The sequence below is a fragment of the Sardina pilchardus genome, chromosome 1, assembly GCF_963854185.1.
Source record: "Sardina pilchardus chromosome 1, fSarPil1.1, whole genome shotgun sequence".
Taxonomy (NCBI): Eukaryota; Metazoa; Chordata; class Actinopteri; order Clupeiformes; family Clupeidae; genus Sardina; species Sardina pilchardus.
This window is the reverse complement of record NC_084994.1, coordinates 27376228-27400699: the sequence shown is the minus strand read 5'-3', so window position 1 is coordinate 27400699 and position 24472 is coordinate 27376228. Positions and strand designations below refer to the sequence as shown.

At 41.2% G+C, this 24472-nt stretch overlaps 2 protein-coding genes across 2 annotated transcripts in view; both read left to right on the top strand.

Annotated features, from left to right (window-relative positions):
* The window catches only part of LOC134077745 (ribonuclease inhibitor-like), a 30974-nt gene extending 8608 nt beyond the window's left edge, over positions 1 to 22366 (top strand). Inside the window, exons 7-9 of the mRNA XM_062533392.1 lie at positions 5112 to 5181; positions 5487 to 5638; positions 22243 to 22366. Of these exons, the coding sequence (XP_062389376.1) occupies positions 5112 to 5181; positions 5487 to 5638; positions 22243 to 22366 (346 nt within the window). The remainder of the gene's footprint in view (positions 1 to 5111; positions 5182 to 5486; positions 5639 to 22242) is intronic.
* LOC134087302 (NLR family CARD domain-containing protein 3-like) lies at positions 22336 to 24472 on the top strand. The gene is made up of 2 exons (XM_062540724.1): positions 22336 to 22447; positions 22668 to 24472. The coding sequence occupies exons 1-2, from the start codon at positions 22381 to 22383 to the stop codon at positions 24470 to 24472; spliced, it is 1872 nt and encodes a 623-aa protein (XP_062396708.1). The 5' UTR covers positions 22336 to 22380.

Sequence of the window (24472 nt, the reverse complement as noted above, 5' to 3'; positions counted from 1 at the left end):
GTAGGACAGTAGAGTGTGTCTGTGTGTGTGTGTGTGTGTGTGTGTGTATGTGTGTGTGTGTGTGTGTGTGTGTGTGTGTGTGTGTGTGTGTGTGTGTGTGTGTGTGTGTGTGTGTGTGTGTGTGTGTGTCCACAGGAGAGGAGAGCCACACTCCTGTTTACATACTGTACTGTAGGAGAGGAGAGAGAGAGTGTGTGTGTGTGTGTGTGTGTGTGTGTGTGTGTGTGTGTGTGTGTGTGTGTGTGTGTGTTTGTGTGTGTGTGTGTGTGTGTGTGTGTGTGTGTGTGTGTGTGTGTGTGTGTGTGTGTGTGTGTGTGTGTGTGTGTGTGTGTGTGTGTGTGTGTGTGTGTGTGTGTGTGTGTGTGTGTGTGTGTGGAGAAGAGAGGAGTGTGTGTGTGTGTGTGTGTGTCCACAGGAGATGAGAGCCACTCACTCCCGTTTGTGTGTGTGTGTGTGTGTGTGTGTGTGTGTGTGTGTGTGTGTGTGTGTGTGTGTCCACAGGAGAGGAGAGCCACACTCCTGTTTACATACATTGTGGTTGTGTGTGTGTGTGTGTGTGTGTTGTACACATGTCCTGTTCTACCCCATGTTCTGATGAGGATGTTCTCTCCTCTCTCCTCTCCTCTTGTGTGCAGATGCCTGTGAGCTCACACTGGACCCAAACACAGCAGGCAGAAATCTCTCTCTCTCTCAGGGGAACAGAAAGGTGACATGGGGGCAGCAGCAGCAGTATCCTGACCACCCAGAGAGATTTGACCGCTGGCCTCAGGTGCTGTGTAGAGAGGGTCTGTCTGGACACCACCCAGAGAGATGTGACAGTCTGGGTCAGAGTCCAGTCAGCACGGGTCAGTCTGGACGCTACTACTGGGAGGCTGAGTGGAGTAATAGTGATGCTATAGCAGTGGCCTATAAAAGCATGGAGAGGAAAGGGAGTGTGGACAGCAGCTTCTTTGGACGTAATGCCAAGTCCTGGAGACTGCAGTGCTCTGATAACAGTTACTCTGCCTGGCACAATAGTAAGGAGACTGCCATACCTGCCCCCTCCTCCCGCTCCAGCAGAGTAGGAGTGTACCTGGACTGGCCAGCAGGCACTCTGTCCTTCTACAGCGTCTCCTCTAACACACTCACCCACCTGCACACGTTCCACTCCACATTCACTGAGCCCCTCTATCCTGGGTTTTATGTTAATTTTATCTCCTCAGTGTCCCTGTGCCAGATCACATGACCTCCTAATCCTGCAGGAGAGTAGAGCCACACCCTGTATTGGGTGGAGGGTGCGGGCGGTGGAGGGGTGTGTGTGTGTGTGTGTTCTATTTCTGGCTTCTTCTGTGATGCATCATCCGTCTGTCTGTGGTTGCTGGTCTCTGTTGATGTTCTGAAGATTAAAAGATGAGCATACAGTAAGAGTGGACAGGTTTTCTCAGGGCTGGGAGTTTTAGTCCACCGTTATTTTCCATCTATATTCTGATATGCTTGAGAGGGAGAGAAGGGGAGTCATTTTATTTGAATAATACATTTGGTATGTAATTCATTGGTTAAAATGTCTTTGGCTTTACGTATATAACAAAGGGGAACAGAATGTAATTCATAGGAAAATGAAATACAAATAAAGAAATTAAATAAAAATGGTGTGTTTGTTTGTTTGAGTGTGTGCGTGTGTTTAGCATCATGTTCAGTGGTATGGCATATGTGCATTCTCAGTGAGCAGAGGTCACTCCACTTGACCTTGACCTAAAGCTGTGGGCATCCAGGTGGGGGTGGAAGGGTTGAATAGTGATCTCCCACATCTACAGAGGAGGTGCCCTTGAGCACCTAACCCCCAAATGGATCTGGACACTGGATCCAGCTGCCCACTGCTCTGTGTGTGTGTGTGTGTGTGTGTGTGTGTGTGTGTGTGTGTGTGTGCTGCCCACTGCTCTGTGTGTGTGTGTGTGTGTGTGTGTGTGTGTGTGTGTAGGGTTGGGCATCGATAACCGGTTCCGTCTTGGAACCGGGTTTAACTTATCAATTCCATCGACATCGTACGTCTTTTTTGTTATCGATTCCCTTAACGATTCCCTCAGCCTGCATGACGTCGGACCTTTTCCGGTTTTCCTGAAATTTTGTGTTACTACACGCCCTCTGCGACGACTCATACTACAAGTCAAATCGTGTAAGGGTAGTAATACCAGCAATATGTTAAAACATTTGTCCGTGATGCATTAAGCTCCAAGAGTAGGTGCATTCGAGTTCGGAAACGGCTGACTTCGGCTGACTGCATACGTCAACGAGAGCTTGAGTGTCACCGGGAGGGGCTAAAGTTTTAGGTGCAGATGGTCCCGAACACGATTTTGCAAATTTGACAGACGTGATTCGAGTGAGACCTCGCGGGAGATATCGCGGAATTTGTGTGCATTAAATACAGTATTTAACTTTCATTGTTACTCATTAAAACGAGCATGATGACTGACGAAATAAAGTGATATGAAGTAGTTTAAATAAACCACTGTTATCATACAGTTACAGGCCTGCATTGTAGCACATTAATTAAATATCAAGTGTTTTCCGTGTGTATATGTAACCAACAGCATAAAATAGCAGAATATCAAAACCTTTTCAGTAGGCTAGCCTACCGCTGTTCCAGAAATCACAAATAAGAAGGTATCCCTTCCATATCTGTTCATTTTAGTACCTTCTAACGTAAGGGGCAAAGATTCTGCAACAGAACAAGATGGATCACTTTTGACAAGCTCAGGTGTCATCCCAGACGCTGGCTGGGCTGATCCTAAAATGTTAACTGCATCCATCTTATTATTATTATTATATATAATTAACTGAGTGACTTATTTGATTGCTATTCTCATTTCACTGTTTTATTTCTCATTAGGTTAGTGCTTAAAATTATTGTTTTACTGATAATATTACTATTCTCCCTAGTTTGTAATTGTTCACTGTTAATTTAATTTGTATTGTTATTTATTTGTATGTCGCTTTGGACAAAGGCGTCTGCTAAATAACCATAGCCATAGCCATAGCCATCTTGCTCCGCTATAGAATCTTTGGTAAGCAGGCAGAACGAGACCCCTGTCATAATCGTCATGGGGAGATTCCTTCCAAACCTGTTCCAAACGGACCTATCAAGTCCTTGAACTGACGTCATGGGGCGGGATACAGCCGGTTGCATGCACGAAAAGGCAAATGCAGAATTCGACTGCAGGTGTCTTCATCCCGCGAGTTTTGAGTGACGTGACATGGTCGCATTTTTGTCACATGATCACAACTTTTCTTCAAGTCGAACAACACGTCTAACCAGCATGCACTGCATATGACTCAAATTACGTTTCGACTGCATGCGTTTGCAGCCGACTTGACATGTCGAGTGCACCTAGTGTCATGTGTTTGACAGACTACGGAGGGGTGCTAACGTTGCCCGGTCCAGGGCTCCAGAGTGTATGCGCCCAAAATGTTTAAGAGTGTGCCTGAAAATAATTCTAGGTGCACCTGACGCTGCTCGGGTGAAAGCATACGTTTCCTTCACGAGTTTTAATTGTAGACTATGCGTGCAACTTTGCCAAACTGTTTAAGTAACCCCCTTGGCCCACTCTCTCTCCCTCTCCCTCTCTCGTGCGCGTCACCCTTCCCTCGACATGCACATTCACAATCGTGAAAGCAATGACGCATAGAAGACAACTAGCGACATTATAATTAATTTCGGTTAGCATCATAGCGTAGGCTACTGCACAAATTTGATTCAAACTCTTGCATTCAAGTTGACTGATCATCTCAATGTTTTCCAACTCTAAGACTCAAAAGGGCCTGTCCCAAGGAGACAAAGTATTAGCCTACCTTGCAACTTAAACACACGTGGGGAAACTGAACAGTCCAACCAGTAGACTAGCTAGCCAACTATGCTACTTTGTTTACAATTTGAGGCTTCAAGCCGACAGCTGAATTAAAGAGGCAGAGTTGTAATATGAATAGTCATGAATGTCATGAATATCAGAAATGTCAGCAGTAGGCTATAGATTAGAATATATAAAGAATTATATTATATTATATATATACACTGTAGGCTATACATCTTTATAATTCTTTATAAAGAATATGTATATTCCTTATTGTGTTTTAAATAAAGACAAGCTTTTTCTACGCCTTATTGCTAAAAAATCATTCACATTATATGAAAGGAGAGCGATAAAAGGTGACCTTTTGGCGTTAAAGGCGATGCAATGAAAAATGTGGGTGCACCTACATTTTTTGGGAATCGATAAGAGAATTGATAAGGAATTGGATTGATAGGCAGAATCGATAATGCCATCGATATTGATAAAAACTTATCAATACCCATCCCTATGTGTGTGTGTGTGTGTGTGTGTGCTGCCCACTGCTCTGTGTGTGTGTGTGTGTGTGTGTGTGTGTGTGTGTGTGTATGTGCTGCCCACTGCTGTGTGTGTGTGTGTGTGTGCTGCCCACTGCTGTGTTTGTGTGTGTATGTATGTGCTGCCCACTGCTCTGTGTGTGCGTGTATGCTCTGTGTGTGTATGTGTGCTCCTGGTGAGCTCATGTTCCAAGTGTGTGTGTATGTGTGTGTGTGTGTGTGTGTGTGTGTGTGTGTACACTACCCCCAGATTGGTAAAATACAGGAAATTCTACAGGACAGATAACTCAGTGCAGGGTGTGTCTACTGCCTTTTGAGATACAACTGTGAAACCAATACTGTAATACTTTAATCCTTCAGCTCAACACATTTCCTGTACAATACTCACCATCCACTGGCAGCAGGTGTGAGATAAACTAAGTCCAGATAACAGACTGACCATCCTCAGTACTCATGTCTCATGTAAAGGACGAGGCTGGTTAACTCATTCCCAGGGGAAGGTCCCAAAGGGAATGAGGAAACGTCATCATCTTGCTGGTCAGTTGTTCTTCATTGGGTCGTCTCATCCAGCTTCTGAGACACAGCAGAGGAGAGAGAGAGAGAAAAGTGGGGTGAGGGGTCAGACAACTCTGACGGTGTCCACTCCTGCTTCCTCGGTCCTGCTTGGACTGGACATCAGGGAAGGTGATGCTTTGGTCCTCACTGACTGCTGTTGAGACCGTTGTGTAAAGTGTTATTTAAATCCTGTTCTTAGTTTGGAGACACATGTTGATTCCCAGCTGTCCACTGATCCCAGGTGCTCATGGGTCATGGGTCTGTCCAGGGTCCGGAAATCTACTGATCCCAGGTAACTACTTGTAAAAAATGTTTTTTTTTTTTTTTTGCTTTTTTTCAAGGTACAATGCTCTTCAGATTACTTAATTCTTATTTTTTTTGTATATTGACCATAGTATAAGTCTATCATAAAGCAATCATTACACACTAAAAAGAACTTGTTTCAGATGATGTTTCAATATTGAGTTGACTTTGACTCAAAGTACAGTATATCGTTAATATAGCATTACTCCAAATCTCAAGAAAGTGACTGTGCTACTGTATTACTTCATGGTTTCCTTTGTATTTGGGTCAGACGCTGCTTGAGAAGGTGAGCGTGCCGAGACAGCGCTCTCACCAGAGTCCCGTGGTGAGTGTGGAGCGCTCAGCCTTGGTGGCTCTCCTGCAGCACATGCTGGAGAAGGAGAAGGAGCATGTGGAGGAGATGGAGATTGTATTTGCCTGTCAGTACACTGTTGTTGGAATTGTGTACAGGAATGTTATATGCAATGAATACCCGAACATTCGTAGTGCATTAGTGCGTTAGACAGCAAGAGAAACTGAAATCGGACGACCGTATAGGCCAGGGGACGAGGGCTCAAACAGGTGCTCTGCAGTGCCACATGCTGGTGAATAGGTGGTATAGCGAGCAGAAACTGAAATATTCAACGTCCTACTGGGGGCATCAATGAAATGCTTCTTCAAAGGACATGTTAACCCATTATGTCCCCCATTTGCCTTTGTCTCTCTTTCTCCCCTTAATGCTGCAGCCTCCTCCCTCCTTATCAGCCTGGCAGAAGCACCTCCTCTCTTTCTCCCCTTAAAGCTGCAGCCTCCTCCCTCCTTATCAGCCTGGCAGAAGCACCTCCTCTCTTTCTCCCCTTAAAGCTGCAGCCTCCTCCCTCCTTATCAGCCTGGCAGAAGCACCTCCTCTCTTTCTCCCCTTAAAGCTGCAGCCTCCTCCCTCCTTATCAGCCTGGCAGAAGCACCTCCTCTCTTTCTCCCCTTAAAGCTGCAGCCTCCTCTCTCCTTATCAGCCTGGCAGAAGCACATGGAATCCCTCTTGGGTTCTGCTCAAGGGTTCCATCTGATAGAACAGAGGATTTCCTTTCCACGCTTGCCATCGGCTTACTTTTGGGGCATTCTGGCTATTTTGTTCCAAATAAAATATAGAGTTTCAACAACAATGTATTTTTAATTTATACCATGAAGAAATGTACCTAGTCATCTTTTAATTGTTTTACAAATGTAAGTAGACATGCCATTTAATTTATTACATAGACACCTATAATACTTTTTTAACATTATATTTGGATAAATAAGCACAATTAAAGGAAATGTGAGCTGCTGCTACTTTTATAAAAGGATGTGTGTCATCCAAAGGCGTGTAGCCTTTGCCCTTTGGTGACTAAACTAACATAGCCTACACTCCTTTGGTGACAACCCCTGGATCTCTGTCACTTCATAGATATCTGTAACAAAAAAAGCTGTGCTATATCTGGGATCATTTTGAACACAAGTCATTTTGAGCTGTTGAGAAGTTTTGCTCTCTGTCGATATACATTATAGTGTAATGTAGGCTATTCCCTTCATCATGATTGTTTCAACCAATTGTATTAGGCTGCCATAGACCTCTGAAGTATGCCTACAAAAAGGACCCGAAGCTGCCATCTTTGCCCATATAAGGAGATCCGGGAGTTAATTGAAGCTAACTGCCTATGGCAAGTTGCATTGTAAGTTAACTCTGGGGTAGCTAAGATCAAAGTGTGCCGTCGTAAGGAATAGCCTAGCGAGCTAGACCCACCAAGATGTAGGGTCTAGAAACTCACCAGCAGTGCTCAATCGGAGTGGTGGGATAAATGATTGTCTTTCAAATTCCCTCCCCAAGCAATAGGATAGCGTTAAATGAATCATCTTGTTTTCAAGTAGCAGGATGCTCAACCATGGAGGTAGGGTAGAGTGGGGGAAAACGCCCCCCTTAAGGAAAATGTGGCCTTACTGTGAAAACAAAAGCTAAATGTGTTCTGAATTATTATCATGGTTATAAGTGGCAATGACATTAATTATAAACCAACTATGAAAACTGCCTAGACTTTATATTTCTTTAGATTTTTAACAAAAATAAAATGTATACAAAGCGGGCGTTTTACCCCAGCAGTGGGGCAAAATGCCCCCCATGGGTGGGGTAAAATGCCCCCTCCTAAAATAAAGCAAGTGGGAAAGAGATGGGGTGGGATCGGGAAATGGCCGAACCCAAACATGGTATGGATGGACGCTGCTGGTCAAAGCACCCCAAAAGATTAATTCAATTTCTAAATAAGTTCAAGTACAACACTTTTGTTTCCTCCTGGATCTCCAAGAACTTAGAGGAGACTGGAGTCTGAACTACATTGATTTTGTACATCTGTAGATGAGATTTATCAAACCACCATTAGGAACTCAAGGGAGACTGGAGCCTGAATATGATTTTGTACATCTGTAGATGAGATTTATCAAACCACCATTAGGAACTCAAAGGAGACTGGAGCCTGAATACGATTTTGTACATCTGTAAATGTGATTTATCAAACCACCATTAGGGCAGCAGAGGCTCAGAAATAGGAGGAATCCTTCCTGCGTGTCCTTCCACTGGTCATGGAATCTCTGGAATATCATGGAATTTTGGAAAGTCAGGGAATTCTAGGGGGGGGGGGGGGGGGGGTCAAAGTCAGCAGTTTAGATGCACTTGCCAAAATACTTTAATACAAATATATAAATATTTGTTGTGTTTTCGCTTTATTTTGGCAATTAGGTTCACGCTTGCTATAATAGTTGTGGTTAGGCCAACTTTATTTATTCAGTGGCCATTTAGTCATCTCCTGCTCTAAAAAGGTCAAAGAGTCTTGATCTCTATATCGCTGCTCTTTGGTCTGTATTGTGCTATTAATTAGGTCATGGAAATTCAAGGTTTTTCCTATCAGGAATAGTCATGGAAAAGTCATGGAATTTTATATTTGACTCAAAGTCTTAAAGTGGGACCTTTGTGCAAGATGCTCCCAAAACTGCATAGATAGATAGATAGAGAGGTGTGTGTGTGTGTGTGTGTGTGTGTGTGTGTTTGTGTCCACTTTTTTGTGAGTCTGCTTGTGTGTGTGTGTGTGTGTGTGTGTGTGTGTGTGTGTGTGTGTGTGTGTGTGTGTGTGTGTGTGCGTGTGCGTGTGCGTGTGCGTGTGCGTGTGTGTGTGTGTGTGTCCACTACTCCTAATGTGTGTGTGCCCCTTGCTCATGGATGGGGGTGTAGGCATAATGATAATATAAATGCACAAAGATGCTCAAAGCAAGGTCGATGGATGACAGAATTTGGTGTGGATGAACTTGATTGGCCTTCACAGTCCTGACCTGACCTCAATCCGACAGAACACATTTGGGATGATTTAGAGCAGAGACCGAGAGGCAGACAAAATTAGGGCATTAAGGTGGAACAAATATCATAAGATTTATTTTCGATTTCGATATTTAATAATTTTCTAACTTTACTTTCTCTTTGGTAACACAGTATAGCCTACAGTTTTAGATTACCGGTAATAATCTTCGTCTTCATGAATGGAAAGTTCTAACTTTTACTTTGAAGGATTTCCGAATGACGTGGCCATACAGGATTTTCCTCAGTAGCCTTGCCCGTTTACGTACAGTATGCTACGCAGAGACCTGTGTTTGGGCAGGAACATGTCTGACAGTTTGTGGACGTAAGTAGAGTTAAAGCGAAAAAAGTGGTTCACCGGAGCAACTCAGAAGTTAAGATTTTTAAATATTTATTTAGGTGCCAACATCAAGAGACTAACGTTTCGACGTTGTGTTACGTCTTCATCAGAGTCTAGAATGGTAGGCATGGGTAGATACTTTAATTAGTTCAACAGGGACACCTGACAGGGGTGGTGCCTCAATTAACCTATGACAACCATAGACGTAGGCTACACTCAAAGCCATCAAAGTTCAAAAAGGTATGCCTAGACATACCAAGTGATACAAAAACAATCATAAATGCACATCAGGAAAATGGACATGGAAAAATAAGAGAAAATAAACATTGTTGCAAACACATTTCATATAGTCTAAGCTAGCACGTCTTTAGGATCAATACAAAAGTTAATTATATCAATACAAAAAGAAGAAAACTGTACATGGGCCTACAAAAAGCATGACAAATTCAATTCCTCATTTAGGCCATGAGGCTCTAATGTGTTGAGAGTGGATATCCAGAAAGCCTCTCTACATAAAAGTTTTTTAATGATGTCGCCCCCTCTGGGGGGAGTGGTGACTCTTTCAATACCCCAAAATTTTAATGAGGCTGGAGATCCATGGTTGGCTTCTATATAATGCCTTGCCATGGCATAAGTAATATTTTTGGTACGAATTGCTGTTTTATGTTCTGATATTCTCAATTTTAACTGACGTTTTGTCTGCCCAATGTATACCAACCCACAGGGGCATTTTAATAGATAAACAACATGTGTGCTATTACAATTTATGAAAGCATTGATGGAATAGCTTTTGCCCGTCCGAGGATGTGAGAATTCTTTTGAGTTGGTAGAGTTGGAACACTGGGCACAGTTGCCGCATTTATAGAAGCCTAACGGTGGATTAGAAAGCCAGGTGGTGGGGGGTAAAGATTTCAAATCTGAATGAACCAAACGATCTCGAATATTGCGAGCACGTTTAAAAGCAAATCTAGGTGGTTCAGCACAAATATCTTTCAAAGCCGGGTCGCTTTGAAGGATGTGCCAATGTTTTTTAATGATATGTTTAATTCTGCCCGCTGTTGGCGAATAGCGAGTAGAAAAACAAAGTCTAGAATTTGAGTTACGTTTATTTGTTTTGCTTAATAGGGAAAAGCGATCCATACTAGACGCCTTCTTCCAAGCCTTTTCAATATTTTCTTGCGCATATCCCCGTTGAGAGAATCGCTGCGCCAAATCAGACGCTTTGGACATAAAATCTTTGGTGGAGCTACAATTTCGCCTCACTCTAAGAAATTGGCCAATCGGAATGTTGTTGATCAGATGTGAAGGGTGATTGCTGTCTGCTTGGAGCAAAGTGTTTCTGCTCAACGGTTTGCGATAAATAGTCGTTTGAAGTGTATTGTTCTCGTCTTTTAAAATAGTCAAATCTAGAAAATCAATCGAATGAGCGTCATGCTCCATGGTAAAGGAAAGGTAGTCTGTGCTGGAATTGGCATAGACCAGAAAATCTCTAAGTTCATCAGTTGTGCCTTTCCATATTAAAAAAACATCATCAATATACCGACGCCACAGCGCAATTTTAGAATAGAAAGGATTCGAGCTGTTATGTATGAATTTATCCTCCCACAGGCCCATTACCAAGCAGGCATATGATGGCGCGAATGCGCTGCCCATCGCCGTTCCCTGTAGTTGTAGAAAGTACTTACCTGAATATTTAAAGAAGTTGTAAGAAAGAATTATCTCGATTAGGTTAATCAAAAATTCAGAGGGAGGTAGAATGTCTGCAGGGCGTTGTTTAAGATAATGGGTCATAGCCTCCACACCGATGTGATGAGGAATACAAGTGTAGAGGCTTTGTACGTCTAAAGAGGCTAAGAGATCACCTTGTTCACATTTCCAGTTATTGGTAACATTTAACATATCAGTAGTATCACCAAGATAAGATGGTAGGCTATGTACATATTTTCTCAAAAAGAAATCAACAAACTGAGAGAGGGATTCGGTAAGGCTGTCTATACTGGACACAATCGGGCGCAGAGGTGGATCAATTAGGCGTTTGTGGATTTTAGGCAAGCCATAAAAAACTGGACAAATAGGGTGGTCTTTCACTAGGAAAGCTTTTTCTTTGGCTGTTACCCACCCATTTTTAAAAGATGTGTCAATAAATTCATCAATCTTAGTCTTTATGTCATCAGTAGGATTAGAGGGTAAAGACTTATATTGTTTGTCATCTTCCAACATTTTTAAAATACTACATTCATACTTATCCAAACTCATTACGACAACCGCGCCCCCCTTATCAGCAGGGCGAATAATGATATCTTGTCTTGATTCCAAATTACGTAAAGCTTTTATTTCAGGCTTAGTCATGTTCTTACTTATCGAAATAGTTGACCGGCTCAGCTTCTCCAAGTCTTGCTCAACTATCTGACTAAAAGTCACAATTGTAGGGTTCAGGTTTGAAGAAGGTAGGAATCTTGACTTCTTCTTAAATGGAGTCACCTCTCTTAAAGCAGTAACATTAGTGGCATTATAATTTTTAGAGACAGTATCGCTGTTGGATAGAACATTAGGTTTAGAAAAGAAGTGTTTGAGATGGAGCGTTCTAAAGAACTTGAAGCAATCTACTTTGAGGGGAAAAGGATCATGATGATTGGAAGGAGCAAAGGACAGTCCTTTTTGCAGCACTGATCTCTCCTCATCAGAGAGCTCGAGGTCCGAAATGTTGATTACGGTTTCTTCTGGTTGTGACGTAGGGACCATCGGGTGGGTTCGGGGGGCGGGCCTCCTCTTCCCCCTTGTCCCGCGCCTCGTCGTCTTCTTTGCCGGCGATAACCTTGGTCTAGAAAAGGCACAGACTTATTGTGGCCTCCAGTGTCACTTGCATCTTCAGAAGAATCCCTCTCGCTTGCAGTTGAAAGTGTCGGTTGTTTGTTGTGTCTAGGTAGAGGTGGCCGATGATGTGGAAGGAACCTCCTCTTTTTACCTTGCCATTCAAACACAGTCCCATCAACATAGTCTTTGGTGTCTCTTTCGTATTTTTTCATTTTATACGTACGAATGTCTTTCACGTATGTCGCCAGGGAAGTGGAAATGTTACCAATAGCTTCATTAAATTTGTCCATATCCATTGTACTTTTCATTTCAGTCTCAATGCGGTCGATCTCAGTACTTAATTTGTCTTTCTCACATTTGGTTTTTTCAATTATAAGAAGCATAAGATCTAAAGAGCATTTATTCAGCACTTGTTCCCATTTTTTCATAAAGGTCGCATCATCGAGTCCAAAGGATGGGGTCTTGTTGATACGTAATCCGCGCGGTATGCGCTTAACTTTCCAATATTCTGAAAGGGTAATGGAGTGCCAAAGATATCGGGATTCAGATTTCTTGGAATCTTCCAATTCTTTGATAAGAGACTGTAAATTCAACTCTGGTGGCTGGATTAACTCTTCAAATAAAGAGTGCGGCACAATTATATTGGCACCTTGCTCATCAGTAAATGACAGAGTCTCTGATCGAACATTTGTACTTGCATTTATCGTTTCAAAGGATGCCATCTTGCGTTTTTAGGTCTCCACAGTGTGCAGCGGGGGAGTTAGAGGTTAGTCCAATTAGCCTCTTGTAGTATCACGTAGAAAAAACAAAAAGTCCTCCGCGCTCCTGGGTAACTCTGGTGCGTCAACGGGAGAGGACAACTTAGTAGAGAAAAAAGTGGTTCACCGGAGCAACTCAGAAGTTAAGATTTTTAAATATTTATTTAGGTGCCAACATCAAGAGACTAACGTTTCGACGTTGTGTTACGTCTTCATCAGAGTCTAGAATGGTAGGCATGGGTAGATACTTTAATTAGTTCAACAGGGACACCTGACAGGGGTGGTGCCTCAATTAACCTATGACAACCATAGACGTAGGCTACACTCAAAGCCATCAAAGTTCAAAAAGGTATGCCTAGACATACCAAGTGATACAAAAACAATCATAAATGCACATCAGGAAAATGGACATGGAAAAATAAGAGAAAATAAACATTGTTGCAAACACATTTCATATAGTCTAAGCTAGCACGTCTTTAGGATCAATACAAAAGTTAATTATATCAATACAAAAAGAAGAAAACTGTACATGGGCCTACAAAAAGCATGACAAATTCAATTCCTCATTTAGGCCATGAGGCTCTAATGTGTTGAGAGTGGATATCCAGAAAGCCTCTCTACATAAAAGTTTTTTAATGATGTCGCCCCCTCTGGGGGGAGTGGTGACTCTTTCAATACCCCAAAATTTTAATGAGGCTGGAGATCCATGGTTGGCTTCTATATAATGCCTTGCCATGGCATAAGTAATATTTTTGGTACGAATTGCTGTTTTATGTTCTGATATTCTCAATTTTAACTGACGTTTTGTCTGCCCAATGTATACCAACCCACAGGGGCATTTTAATAGATAAACAACATGTGTGCTATTACAATTTATGAAAGCATTGATGGAATAGCTTTTGCCCGTCCGAGGATGTGAGAATTCTTTTGAGTTGGTAGAGTTGGAACACTGGGCACAGTTGCCGCATTTATAGAAGCCTAACGGTGGATTAGAAAGCCAGGTGGTGGGGGGTAAAGATTTCAAATCTGAATGAACCAAACGATCTCGAATATTGCGAGCACGTTTAAAAGCAAATCTAGGTGGTTCAGCACAAATATCTTTCAAAGCCGGGTCGCTTTGAAGGATGTGCCAATGTTTTTTAATGATATGTTTAATTCTGCCCGCTGTTGGCGAATAGCGAGTAGAAAAACAAAGTCTAGAATTTGAGTTACGTTTATTTGTTTTGCTTAATAGGGAAAAGCGATCCATACTAGACGCCTTCTTCCAAGCCTTTTCAATATTTTCTTGCGCATATCCCCGTTGAGAGAATCGCTGCGCCAAATCAGACGCTTTGGACATAAAATCTTTGGTGGAGCTACAATTTCGCCTCACTCTAAGAAATTGGCCAATCGGAATGTTGTTGATCAGATGTGAAGGGTGATTGCTGTCTGCTTGGAGCAAAGTGTTTCTGCTCAACGGTTTGCGATAAATAGTCGTTTGAAGTGTATTGTTCTCGTCTTTTAAAATAGTCAAATCTAGAAAATCAATCGAATGAGCGTCATGCTCCATGGTAAAGGAAAGGTAGTCTGTGCTGGAATTGGCATAGACCAGAAAATCTCTAAGTTCATCAGTTGTGCCTTTCCATATTAAAAAAACATCATCAATATACCGACGCCACAGCGCAATTTTAGAATAGAAAGGATTCGAGCTGTTATGTATGAATTTATCCTCCCACAGGCCCATTACCAAGCAGGCATATGATGGCGCGAATGCGCTGCCCATCGCCGTTCCCTGTAGTTGTAGAAAGTACTTACCTGAATATTTAAAGAAGTTGTAAGAAAGAATTATCTCGATTAGGTTAATCAAAAATTCAGAGGGAGGTAGAATGTCTGCAGGGCGTTGTTTAAGATAATGGGTCATAGCCTCCACACCGATGTGATGAGGAATACAAGTGTAGAGGCTTTGTACGTCTAAAGAGGCTAAGAGATCACCTTGTTCACATTTCCAGTTATTGGTAACATTTAACATATCAGTAGTATCACCAAGATAAGATGGTAGGCTATGTACATATTTTCTCAAAAAGAAATCAACAAACTGAGAGAGGGATTCGGTAAGGCTGTGTTCGGTAAGCCAAAGAAAAAGCTTTCCTAGTGAAAGACCACCCTATTTGTCCAGTTTTTTATGGCTTGCCTAAAATCCACAAACGCCTAATTGATCCACCTCTGCGCCCGATTGTGTCCAGTATAGACAGCCTTACCGAATCCCTCTCTCAGTTTGTTGATTTCTTTTTGAGAAAATATGTACATAGCCTACCATCTTATCTTGGTGATACTACTGATATGTTAAATGTTACCAATAACTGGAAATGTGAACAAGGTGATCTCTTAGCCTCTTTAGACGTACAAAGCCTCTACACTTGTATTCCTCATCACATCGGTGTGGAGGCTATGACCCATTATCTTAAACAACGCCCTGCAGACATTCTACCTCCCTCTGAATTTTTGATTAACCTAATCGAGATAATTCTTTCTTACAACTTCTTTAAATATTCAGGTAAGTACTTTCTACAACTACAGGGAACGGCGATGGGCAGCGCATTCGCGCCATCATATGCCTGCTTGGTAATGGGCCTGTGGGAGGATAAATTCATACATAACAGCTCGAATCCTTTCTATTCTAAAATTGCGCTGTGGCGTCGGTATATTGATGATGTTTTTTTAATATGGAAAGGCACAACTGATGAACTTAGAGATTTTCTGGTCTATGCCAATTCCAGCACAGACTACCTTTCCTTTACCATGGAGCATGACGCTCATTCGATTGATTTTCTAGATTTGACTATTTTAAAAGACGAGAACAATACACTTCAAACGACTATTTATCGCAAACCGTTGAGCAGAAACACTTTGCTCCAAGCAGACAGCAATCACCCTTCACATCTGATCAACAACATTCCGATTGGCCAATTTCTTAGAGTGAGGCGAAATTGTAGCTCCACCAAAGATTTTATGTCCAAAGCGTCTGATTTGGCGCAGCGATTCTCTCAACGGGGATATGCGCAAGAAAATATTGAAAAGGCTTGGAAGAAGGCGTCTAGTATGGATCGCTTTTCCCTATTAAGCAAAACAAATAAACGTAACTCAAATTCTAGACTTTGTTTTTCTACTCGCTATTCGCCAACAGCGGGCAGAATTAAACATATCATTAAAAAACATTGGCACATCCTTCAAAGCGACCCGGCTTTGAAAGATATTTGTGCTGAACCACCTAGATTTGCTTTTAAACGTGCTCGCAATATTCGAGATCGTTTGGTTCATTCAGATTTGAAATCTTTACCCCCCACCACCTGGCTTTCTAATCCACCGTTAGGCTTCTATAAATGCGGCAACTGTGCCCAGTGTTCCAACTCTACCAACTCAAAAGAATTCTCACATCCTCGGACGGGCAAAAGCTATTCCATCAATGCTTTCATAAATTGTAATAGCACACATGTTGTTTATCTATTAAAATGCCCCTGTGGGTTGGTATACATTGGGCAGACAAAACGTCAGTTAAAATTGAGAATATCAGAACATAAAACAGCAATTCGTACCAAAAATATTACTTATGCCATGGCAAGGCATTATATAGAAGCCAACCATGGATCTCCAGCCTCATTAAAATTTTGGGGTATTGAAAGAGTCACCACTCCCCCCAGAGGGGGCGACATCATTAAAAAACTTTTATGTAGAGAGGCTTTCTGGATATCCACTCTCAACACATTAGAGCCTCATGGCCTAAATGAGGAATTGAATTTGTCATGCTTTTTGTAGGCCCATGTACAGTTTTCTTCTTTTTGTATTGATATAATTAACTTTTGTATTGATCCTAAAGACGTGCTAGCTTAGACTATATGAAATGTGTTTGCAACAATGTTTATTTTCTCTTATTTTTCCATGTCCATTTTCCTGATGTGCATTTATGATTGTTTTTGTATCACTTGGTATGTCTAGGCATACCTTTTTGAACTTTGATGGCTTTGAGTGTAGCCTACGTCTATGGTTGTCATAGGTTAATTGAGGCACCACCCCTGTCAGGTGTCCCTGTTGAACTAATTAAAGTATCTACCCATGCCTACCATTCTAGACTCTGATGAAGACGTAACACAACGTCGAAACGTTAGTCTCTTGATGTTGGCACCTAAATAAATATTTAAAAATCTTAACTTCTGAGTTGCTCCGGTGAACCACTTTTTTCTCTACTAAGTTGTCCTCTCCCGTTGACGCACCAGAGTTACCCAGGAGCGCGGAGGACTTTTTGTTTTTTCTAGAGTTAAAGCGAGTTATACGTTGTGATCGAATATAGAGGCGATAATTGATGTCGATTTCGTGACCTGGAGATAAGTTATAGAAGGACGCTAGTTGGAGAATTAGTGGATTTGCTCGTTGACTGATGACCGAAAACAGTGATTCTGTGCGTGATTGTTGCAGTTTGGGGGCCTATTTCACCCTTCAGACAATACGCTCATTTGCGTTGCGTCTTCAGTCAAATACGCCTACATGTAGGCTAGACTAGTAAAATGTCGAAGGGATCAGCAAACAGCATAGTTAGACATAAATTACCTATCAGGTCATTAAAAAGACAGGTAGGTTAGGTAGAGAGACTGCCTACATTGAGAACAACTCAAACTTTGTTGTAACTTTGTAGCCCTCCCCCTACTGTTCTCTTTGCATTAGTGGGGAAGTGCAATTCCCCAGTGGCGCTACGTGCACTTACCCAAACTTCAGCAATCACTAGGCTACTGTACAGAATCACTGTTTTCGCACATTAAGCTGCTGTGACAGGTCACAGGTATGGAAGCCCGTTTCCGCCACTTGGTGGAAAAAAACTGGCAGATACTAAGTCATAATTATGAGATGCAAAGTCGTAATTATGAGATAGAAAGTCATAATTATGAGATGCAAAGTCATAATTATGAGATAAAAAGTCAAAATTATGAGATAAAAAGTCGAAATTATGAGATAGAAAGTCATAATTATGAGATAAAAAGTCATAATTATGAGATAGGAAAGTCGAAATTATGAGATAAAAAGTCGAAATTATGAGATAGAAAGTCATAATTATGAGATAAAAAGTCATAATTATGAGATAGGAAAGTCGAAATTATGAGATAGGAAAGTCGAAATTATGAGATAAAAAGTCATAATTATGAGATAAAAAGTCATAATTATGAGATAAAAAGTCGAAATTATGAGATAGAAAGTCATAATTATGAGATAAAAAGTCATAATTATGAGATAAAAAGTCGAAATTATGAGATACTTTCTCATAATTATGAGATGGTAAGTCATAATTATGAGATTATAATAAAGTCGTAATTAAGATTATAAAGTCGAAATTTTGACTTTATTGGTTGGTAGCCTGCCTTGACCTCGCATCACTTCCTTCCCGTTCAAAACTGTTGCCGGCAGTGTTGCGCACGTTCACACTCTTCAGTAGCCGGCCTACCTAAATCTAACAAGTTAGGATTATTAAAACAATATTTGAGATGGGAAAGTGGTGCTAAATTTCCATAAACTTTATTCAGTGAACGGGTAAAGCCGTCCGTTTGTAAGCAAAATCAAGAAATACGATCTTTTAGTTCTGTTTACCGTTACCTAGCAACCCCAACAGCAAGTGAGTGAATAATTAGTATTCTGCTGTGCTATCACAGGAGGGCGTAGTGTAGCGGGTTAATGATCAGTTCAGCATGCCTGAGATGTGGGGTTCGAATCCCAGTAGAACTATAGGTTTTTGCATGTCAAAGTACGATCGATTACTTCTTTTTTCTTAGATGACGTTACCTCGCGGCAAATAAGAGTTTGTGCTTTTTGAACCTGTCAAATATATATATTTATTATAGGTTCAAAAAGCACAAACTCTTATTTGCCGCGAGTTAACGTCATCTAAGAAAAAACAGAGACACCTATATATGAAAAAAGAAGTAATCGATCGTACTTTGACATGCAAAAACCTACAGTTCTACTGGGATTCGAACCCCACATCTCAGGCATGCTGAACCGATCATTAACCCGCTACACTACACCCTCCTGTGATGGCACAGCAGAATACTAATTATTCACTCACTTGTTGTTGGGGTTGCTAGGTAACGGTAAACAGAACTAAAAGATCGTATTTCTTGATTTTGCTTACAAACGGACGGCTTTACCCGTTCACTGAATAAAGTTTATGGAAATTTAGCACCACTTTCCCATCTCAAATATTGTTTTAATAATCCTAACTTGTTAGATTTAGGTAGGCCGGCTACTGAAGAGTGTGAACGTGCGCAACACTGCCGGCAACAGTTTTGAACGGGAAGGAAGTGATGCGAGGTCAAGGCAGGCTACCAACCAATAAAGTCAAAATTTCGACTTTATAATCTTAATTACGACTTTATTATAATCTCATAATTATGACTTACCATCTCATAATTATGAGAAAGTATCTCATAATTTCGACTTTTTATCTCATAATTATGACTTTTTATCTCATAATTATGACTTTCTATCTCATAATTTCGACTTTTTATCTCATAATTATGACTTTTTATCTCATAATTATGACTTTTTATCTCATAATTTCGACTTTCCTATCTCATAATTATGACTTTTTATCTCATAATTATGACTTTCTATCTCATAATTTCGACTTTTTATCTCATAATTTCGACTTTCCTATCTCATAATTATGACTTTTTATCTCATAATTATGACTTTCTATCTCATAATTTCGACTTTTTATCTCATAATTATGACTTTGCATCTCATAATTATGACTTTGCATCTCATAATTATGACTTTCTATCTCATAATTACGACTTTGCATCTCATAATTATGACTTAGTATCTGCCAGTTTTTTTCCACCATGTGGCGGAAACGGGCTTCCATACACAGGAGTTAATGTTAAAGCGTCTTAAAATGCCTATCAGTCTAGAACTGTGGAACACTCCAATCCTATACCGGTTAATAAGTAGGCTAACATGTTCAAAAACTATTGTGTGTTTAAGGGGAACACATTAGCCTATATTTAAAGGTGACATAGAATGGAAATTATTTTTTTCTTGGTTTTCATGAATTATGAGAGGTTGTGCATAAACAAAGAGCTATCATGAACATGAGGCATGGTTGTGCCCTTCACTCATTGTGACAATCTCGAACTTAGAAATATACACCAAAAAAATCAAATTAGAAGAGCCTGCTTGTGATGTCAGACATCGCAAAGCCATTGAAGTTCAATTGGGGTTGCCAAAGAGGGCACCATTTAGTTAAACAGACCATTTCAATATCCAGCCTAAATATATGTTTTTTTTATTAGTCTTGTAAAATTGCAATTTTTTTTAAATCAAAGTTGAATATATACTATTTTAACATCAGAGAACACAGTGCAATACGGAATTCATCCATTCTATGTCCTCTTTAATGAAGCATTTGGAAACACACTGGATAAGCTTGAAAGCAGTGGAACGTTCAATTAGCCTATTAACTAGCCGATGCCCATCACCTGGCAGAGTGTGCTGTGCATGTGCACCCATGGTTTAACATCAGATTATAATAATGCTTATATTATAATTATGCTTATAACAAGCAATAAAGCGACATATTGACAGTGAAATATAGTTACATTTCATGAGCAAAATTGTCTGAGTACACCAGAATGCTTTATTTATATATTAAAATCCCAACGGTTTCCTCTGGGGATGTTCCCAGACCTCTCTACAGGGGTTTACTTTGCTAATGTGTAACCTTTTTTCTGCCCTTCTCAGTGTGCAGGTCTGTAAAATAGGCCTAAGCAGTAAGCACACTGACATTAATCACCAATATCTTTTAGTATCTTTTATTCACTGTAAAAAAATTAAGAATATAATAGCTTTTTTTTTGGGGGGGGGGGGGTTGCCTTTATTTGTATAGGACAGTGGAGAGAGACAGGAAGCGTGGGATTGGGAAATGACTGCAGGTCGGACTAGAGAGAGTCACTCTGCCATGGTGAAGTCGGGCATGACTGTAGAGCTACTGTACCGTGGAATGGTTGGTTAATGTAAGTTCGTTGAATGGTTGGTTAATGTAGGTTCGTTGAATGGTTGGTTAATGTAGGTTCGTGGAATGGTTGGTTAATGTAGGCTTGTGGAAGAATTGCAAAAACAAATTCCCATGTTTTCGTCTAACATGGGAATTTCTTTTTGTAATTCTTCCACGAACCTACATTAACCAACCATTCAACGAACTTATATTAACCAACCATTCAACGAACTTACATTAACCAACCATTCGACTAGACAGCGTTTAACCCCCCACGAACCAAGTATGGGACGTATTTGGATACGTAGGTCCTTTTCTTGCAAAGCCGCCTAAGTATGAGTCACAAAACAGGCACGACCAACATGGCTTGACACACATGCTGCATTGTAAGATGTGTCCGCTCAGTCTATTATGTATTTTGTCTTCTTGTGTATCTAGACCACAGGCACAGACCAGTGTCTCCAGTGCCCAGCTGTGTGTCCATGTAGAGTGACCGGTCCATGGATCTCCCTCGCATTCGTAGCAGTGGACCCCCACAGTCTGAAAAGTGAGATTTCAAGTGAGAGAAAGAGTTAATTTTTTCCCTTGTAATTTAGTTCAAAAAGTGAATCTTTCATTCTAGATTCATTACAGTGAGATATTTTAAGCCATTTTCTTTTTTAAATCTTGATGATACGGCTTACAGCTCATGAAAATCAGTATCTCAAAATATTAGAATAAAAATGTTATAATGCACAATTTGTATAAACTGGCAAGCACTGAGCAGGAACAAACCATCCAATCCAAACGCAGGGGGGACACATTGCATACATTAAAGTAGAGAGGATACATTCTACATTACATACATTAAAGCAGAGAGGACATGTTACATACATTAATGCAGAGAGGACATGTTACATACATTAAAGCAGAGAGGACACATTATACATTACATACATTAATGCAGAGAGGACATGTTCCATACATTAATGCAGAAAGGACATGTTACATACATTAATGCAGAGAGGACATGTTACATACATTAATGCAGAGAGGACACATTGCATACATTAATGCAGAGAGGACATGTTACATACATTAAAGCAGAGAGGACATGTTACATACATTAAAGCAGAGAGGACACATTGCATACATTAATGCAGAGAGGACATGTTACATACATTAAAGCAGAGAGGACACATTGCATACATTAATGCAGAGAGGACACATTGCATACATTAATGCAGAGAGGACATGTTACATACATTAAAGCAGAGAGGGCACGTTACATACATTAAAGCAGAGAGGACACATTGCATACATTAATGCAGAGAGGACATGTTACATACATTAAAGCAGAGAGGACACATTGCATACATTAATGCAGAGAGGACATGTTACATACATTAATGCAGAGAGGACATGTTACATACATTAAAGCAGAGAGGACACGTTGCATACATTAATGCAGAGAGGACACATTGCATACATTAATGCAGAGAGGACATGTTACATACATTAAAGCAGAGAGGACACATTGCATACATTAATGCAGAGATGATTTGTACTTGGACTAGCTGATTCATGCAAGTGGTTGACAAAATGAACACTGTGGTGTGCATGCATGGTCCTTAGTATACAAGTGCTGCACTATTTTGAATATCAAAAGGGCTTTTCAACAGCACAAATCATCTGGCTTTTCTTCAGTATTGGGTGCTGTGGCTGATGTGTTTCTCGGTGCAATTGCTGTCCCTATTGTGGGTTTAGGATCAGTCCAGGTGTGGAGTGTGTGCGCAGCTACTGCAGGCAGTGCATCAGCAGCTACTGGAGCCAGTCTGATCCATCAGGAGACTACAGTGCAGAAAGAGATCCAGAACACAACCCATTATAAACCCTGACATAACTATGGCCATGAGAGGCAGCACCCATCTGCAAACGGAGCATGCTCCAGTCAAAAGAGCCAGATTAACAGGTGAGGCTTGAAGATCTATGTGTAAGAACAGGATTCATGCTGAATATGAAGACCATTTATTTCTGTTCTAGACCATCTATTATTCATTTATTTAAAGTAAATCAAAATGGTTCAACATCTAATATTGTTATGCTGAAAATGTGTTTTTAGAAACCCTGACCAATTATGGTGTGTTTGTTTGCTTGTTTGTTTGTTTGTTTGCATGTGTACTGCCAAACAGATGACGATGTCCTGACCAGAGTACTGATGACCCATAAAGCCAGCATGAAGAGGAGGTTTGAGAGCATATGTGAAGGCATCATAAGGTCAGGGACTCAAACACTCCTGAACAAGATCTACACAGAGCTCTACATCACAGAGGGAGAGAGTGAAGGGGTGAATAATGAACATGAGGTTTGGCAGGTAGAGTCAGCATCCAGGCCACAAACTACAGAGGACACAGCAATCAACTGTAATGACATCTTCAAGCCCTTATCTGGACAGGATAGACACATCAGAACGGTCATGACCAAGGGAATCGCTGGCATTGGAAAAACTGTCTCAGTGCAGAAGTTTATCCTTGACTGGGCAGAGGAGAAAGCTAATCAGGATGTAGATTTCATGTTTGTGCTTCCGTTCCGTGAGCTGAATTTGGTCAAACATGATCAGTACAGTCTTCACAGGCTCCTGCTTGACTTCCACCCTGAGCTTAGAGAGCTACAGAATGGTGAATACAAAGACTGCCACATTGTGTTCATCTTTGATGGTCTGGATGAGAGTCGGCTTCCACTGAATTTCCAAGAGAACCAGAAGTTGTCTGATGTGACACAAACATCATCAGTGGATGTGCTAATGACAAGTCTCATTCAAGGAATTCTGCTTCCCTCTGCTCTCATCTGGATAACCTCCCGACCAGCAGCAACCAGTCAAGTCCCTTCTCAGTGCATTAGTCAAGTGACAGAAGTACGAGGGTTCAATGACGCACAGAAGGAAGAGTACTTCAGGAAGAGGATCAGTGACCAGAATCAAGCCAACAGAATAATCTCACACATTACAGCAACCAGGAGTCTCCATATCATGTGCCACATGCCAGTCTTCTGTTGGATCTCAGCCACTGTCCTTCAGCAGATACTGGAACAGGATAATGGGAAGGAAGCCCCCAAAACTCTGACTGAGATGTTCATACACTTCCTGCTCATCCAGACCACCAGGAAGAACCAGAAGTATCAAGAGGAAAGTGAGACAGATAGACAGAGGCTTCTGGAATCACACAAGGATGTCATATTGAAACTAGCAGAGCTAGCTTTCAAGCATCTGGAGAATGGCAATCTCATGTTCTATGAGGAAGACTTGAGAAAGTGTGGCATTGATGCCAGTGAAGCTTCAGTGTACTCTGGCATGTGCACTGAGATCTTCAGGGAGGAATGTGTGTTTCATCACAAGAAGATTTACTGCTTTGTCCACCTGAGCATCCAGGAGTTTCTTGCTGCACTTCATTTGTTTGCCTCCTTCTTGAGTAAGAACATGGAGGTGCTGAAACCATTTATTAGCAAAAAGTCCAGGTCTTTGCCAGATTGGCCTCTCGATGAGCTGCTGAAGAATGCAGTGAACAAAGCTTTGGAAAGCAAGAATGGACACCTTGATTTGTTTGTTCGCTTCCTTCATGGCATTTCTCTGGTATCAAATCAGAGACTTTTGCTAGGCCTCCTGACACACACACACAGCAACCCAGAGAGTGTGAAAAAAACAATCAAGAACCTGAAGGTGATGCAGAGACCAAATATCTCCCCCGAGAGGTGCATCAATCTGTTCCACTGCCTGGTGGAAATGCACGACTCTTCTGTTCATGATGAAATCCAGGCTTTCCTGAAGGCAGAGAAAGGTGCTGTGAAACAGCTCACACTGGCTCACTGCTCAGCCTTGGCTCATATGCTTCTGATGTCTGAAGAAGTGCTGGATGAATTTAACCTGAAGAAATACCAAACCTCTCCAGAGGGTCGCAGGAGACTGGTTCCAGTCATGAGATACTGCAGAAGGGCTCTGTAA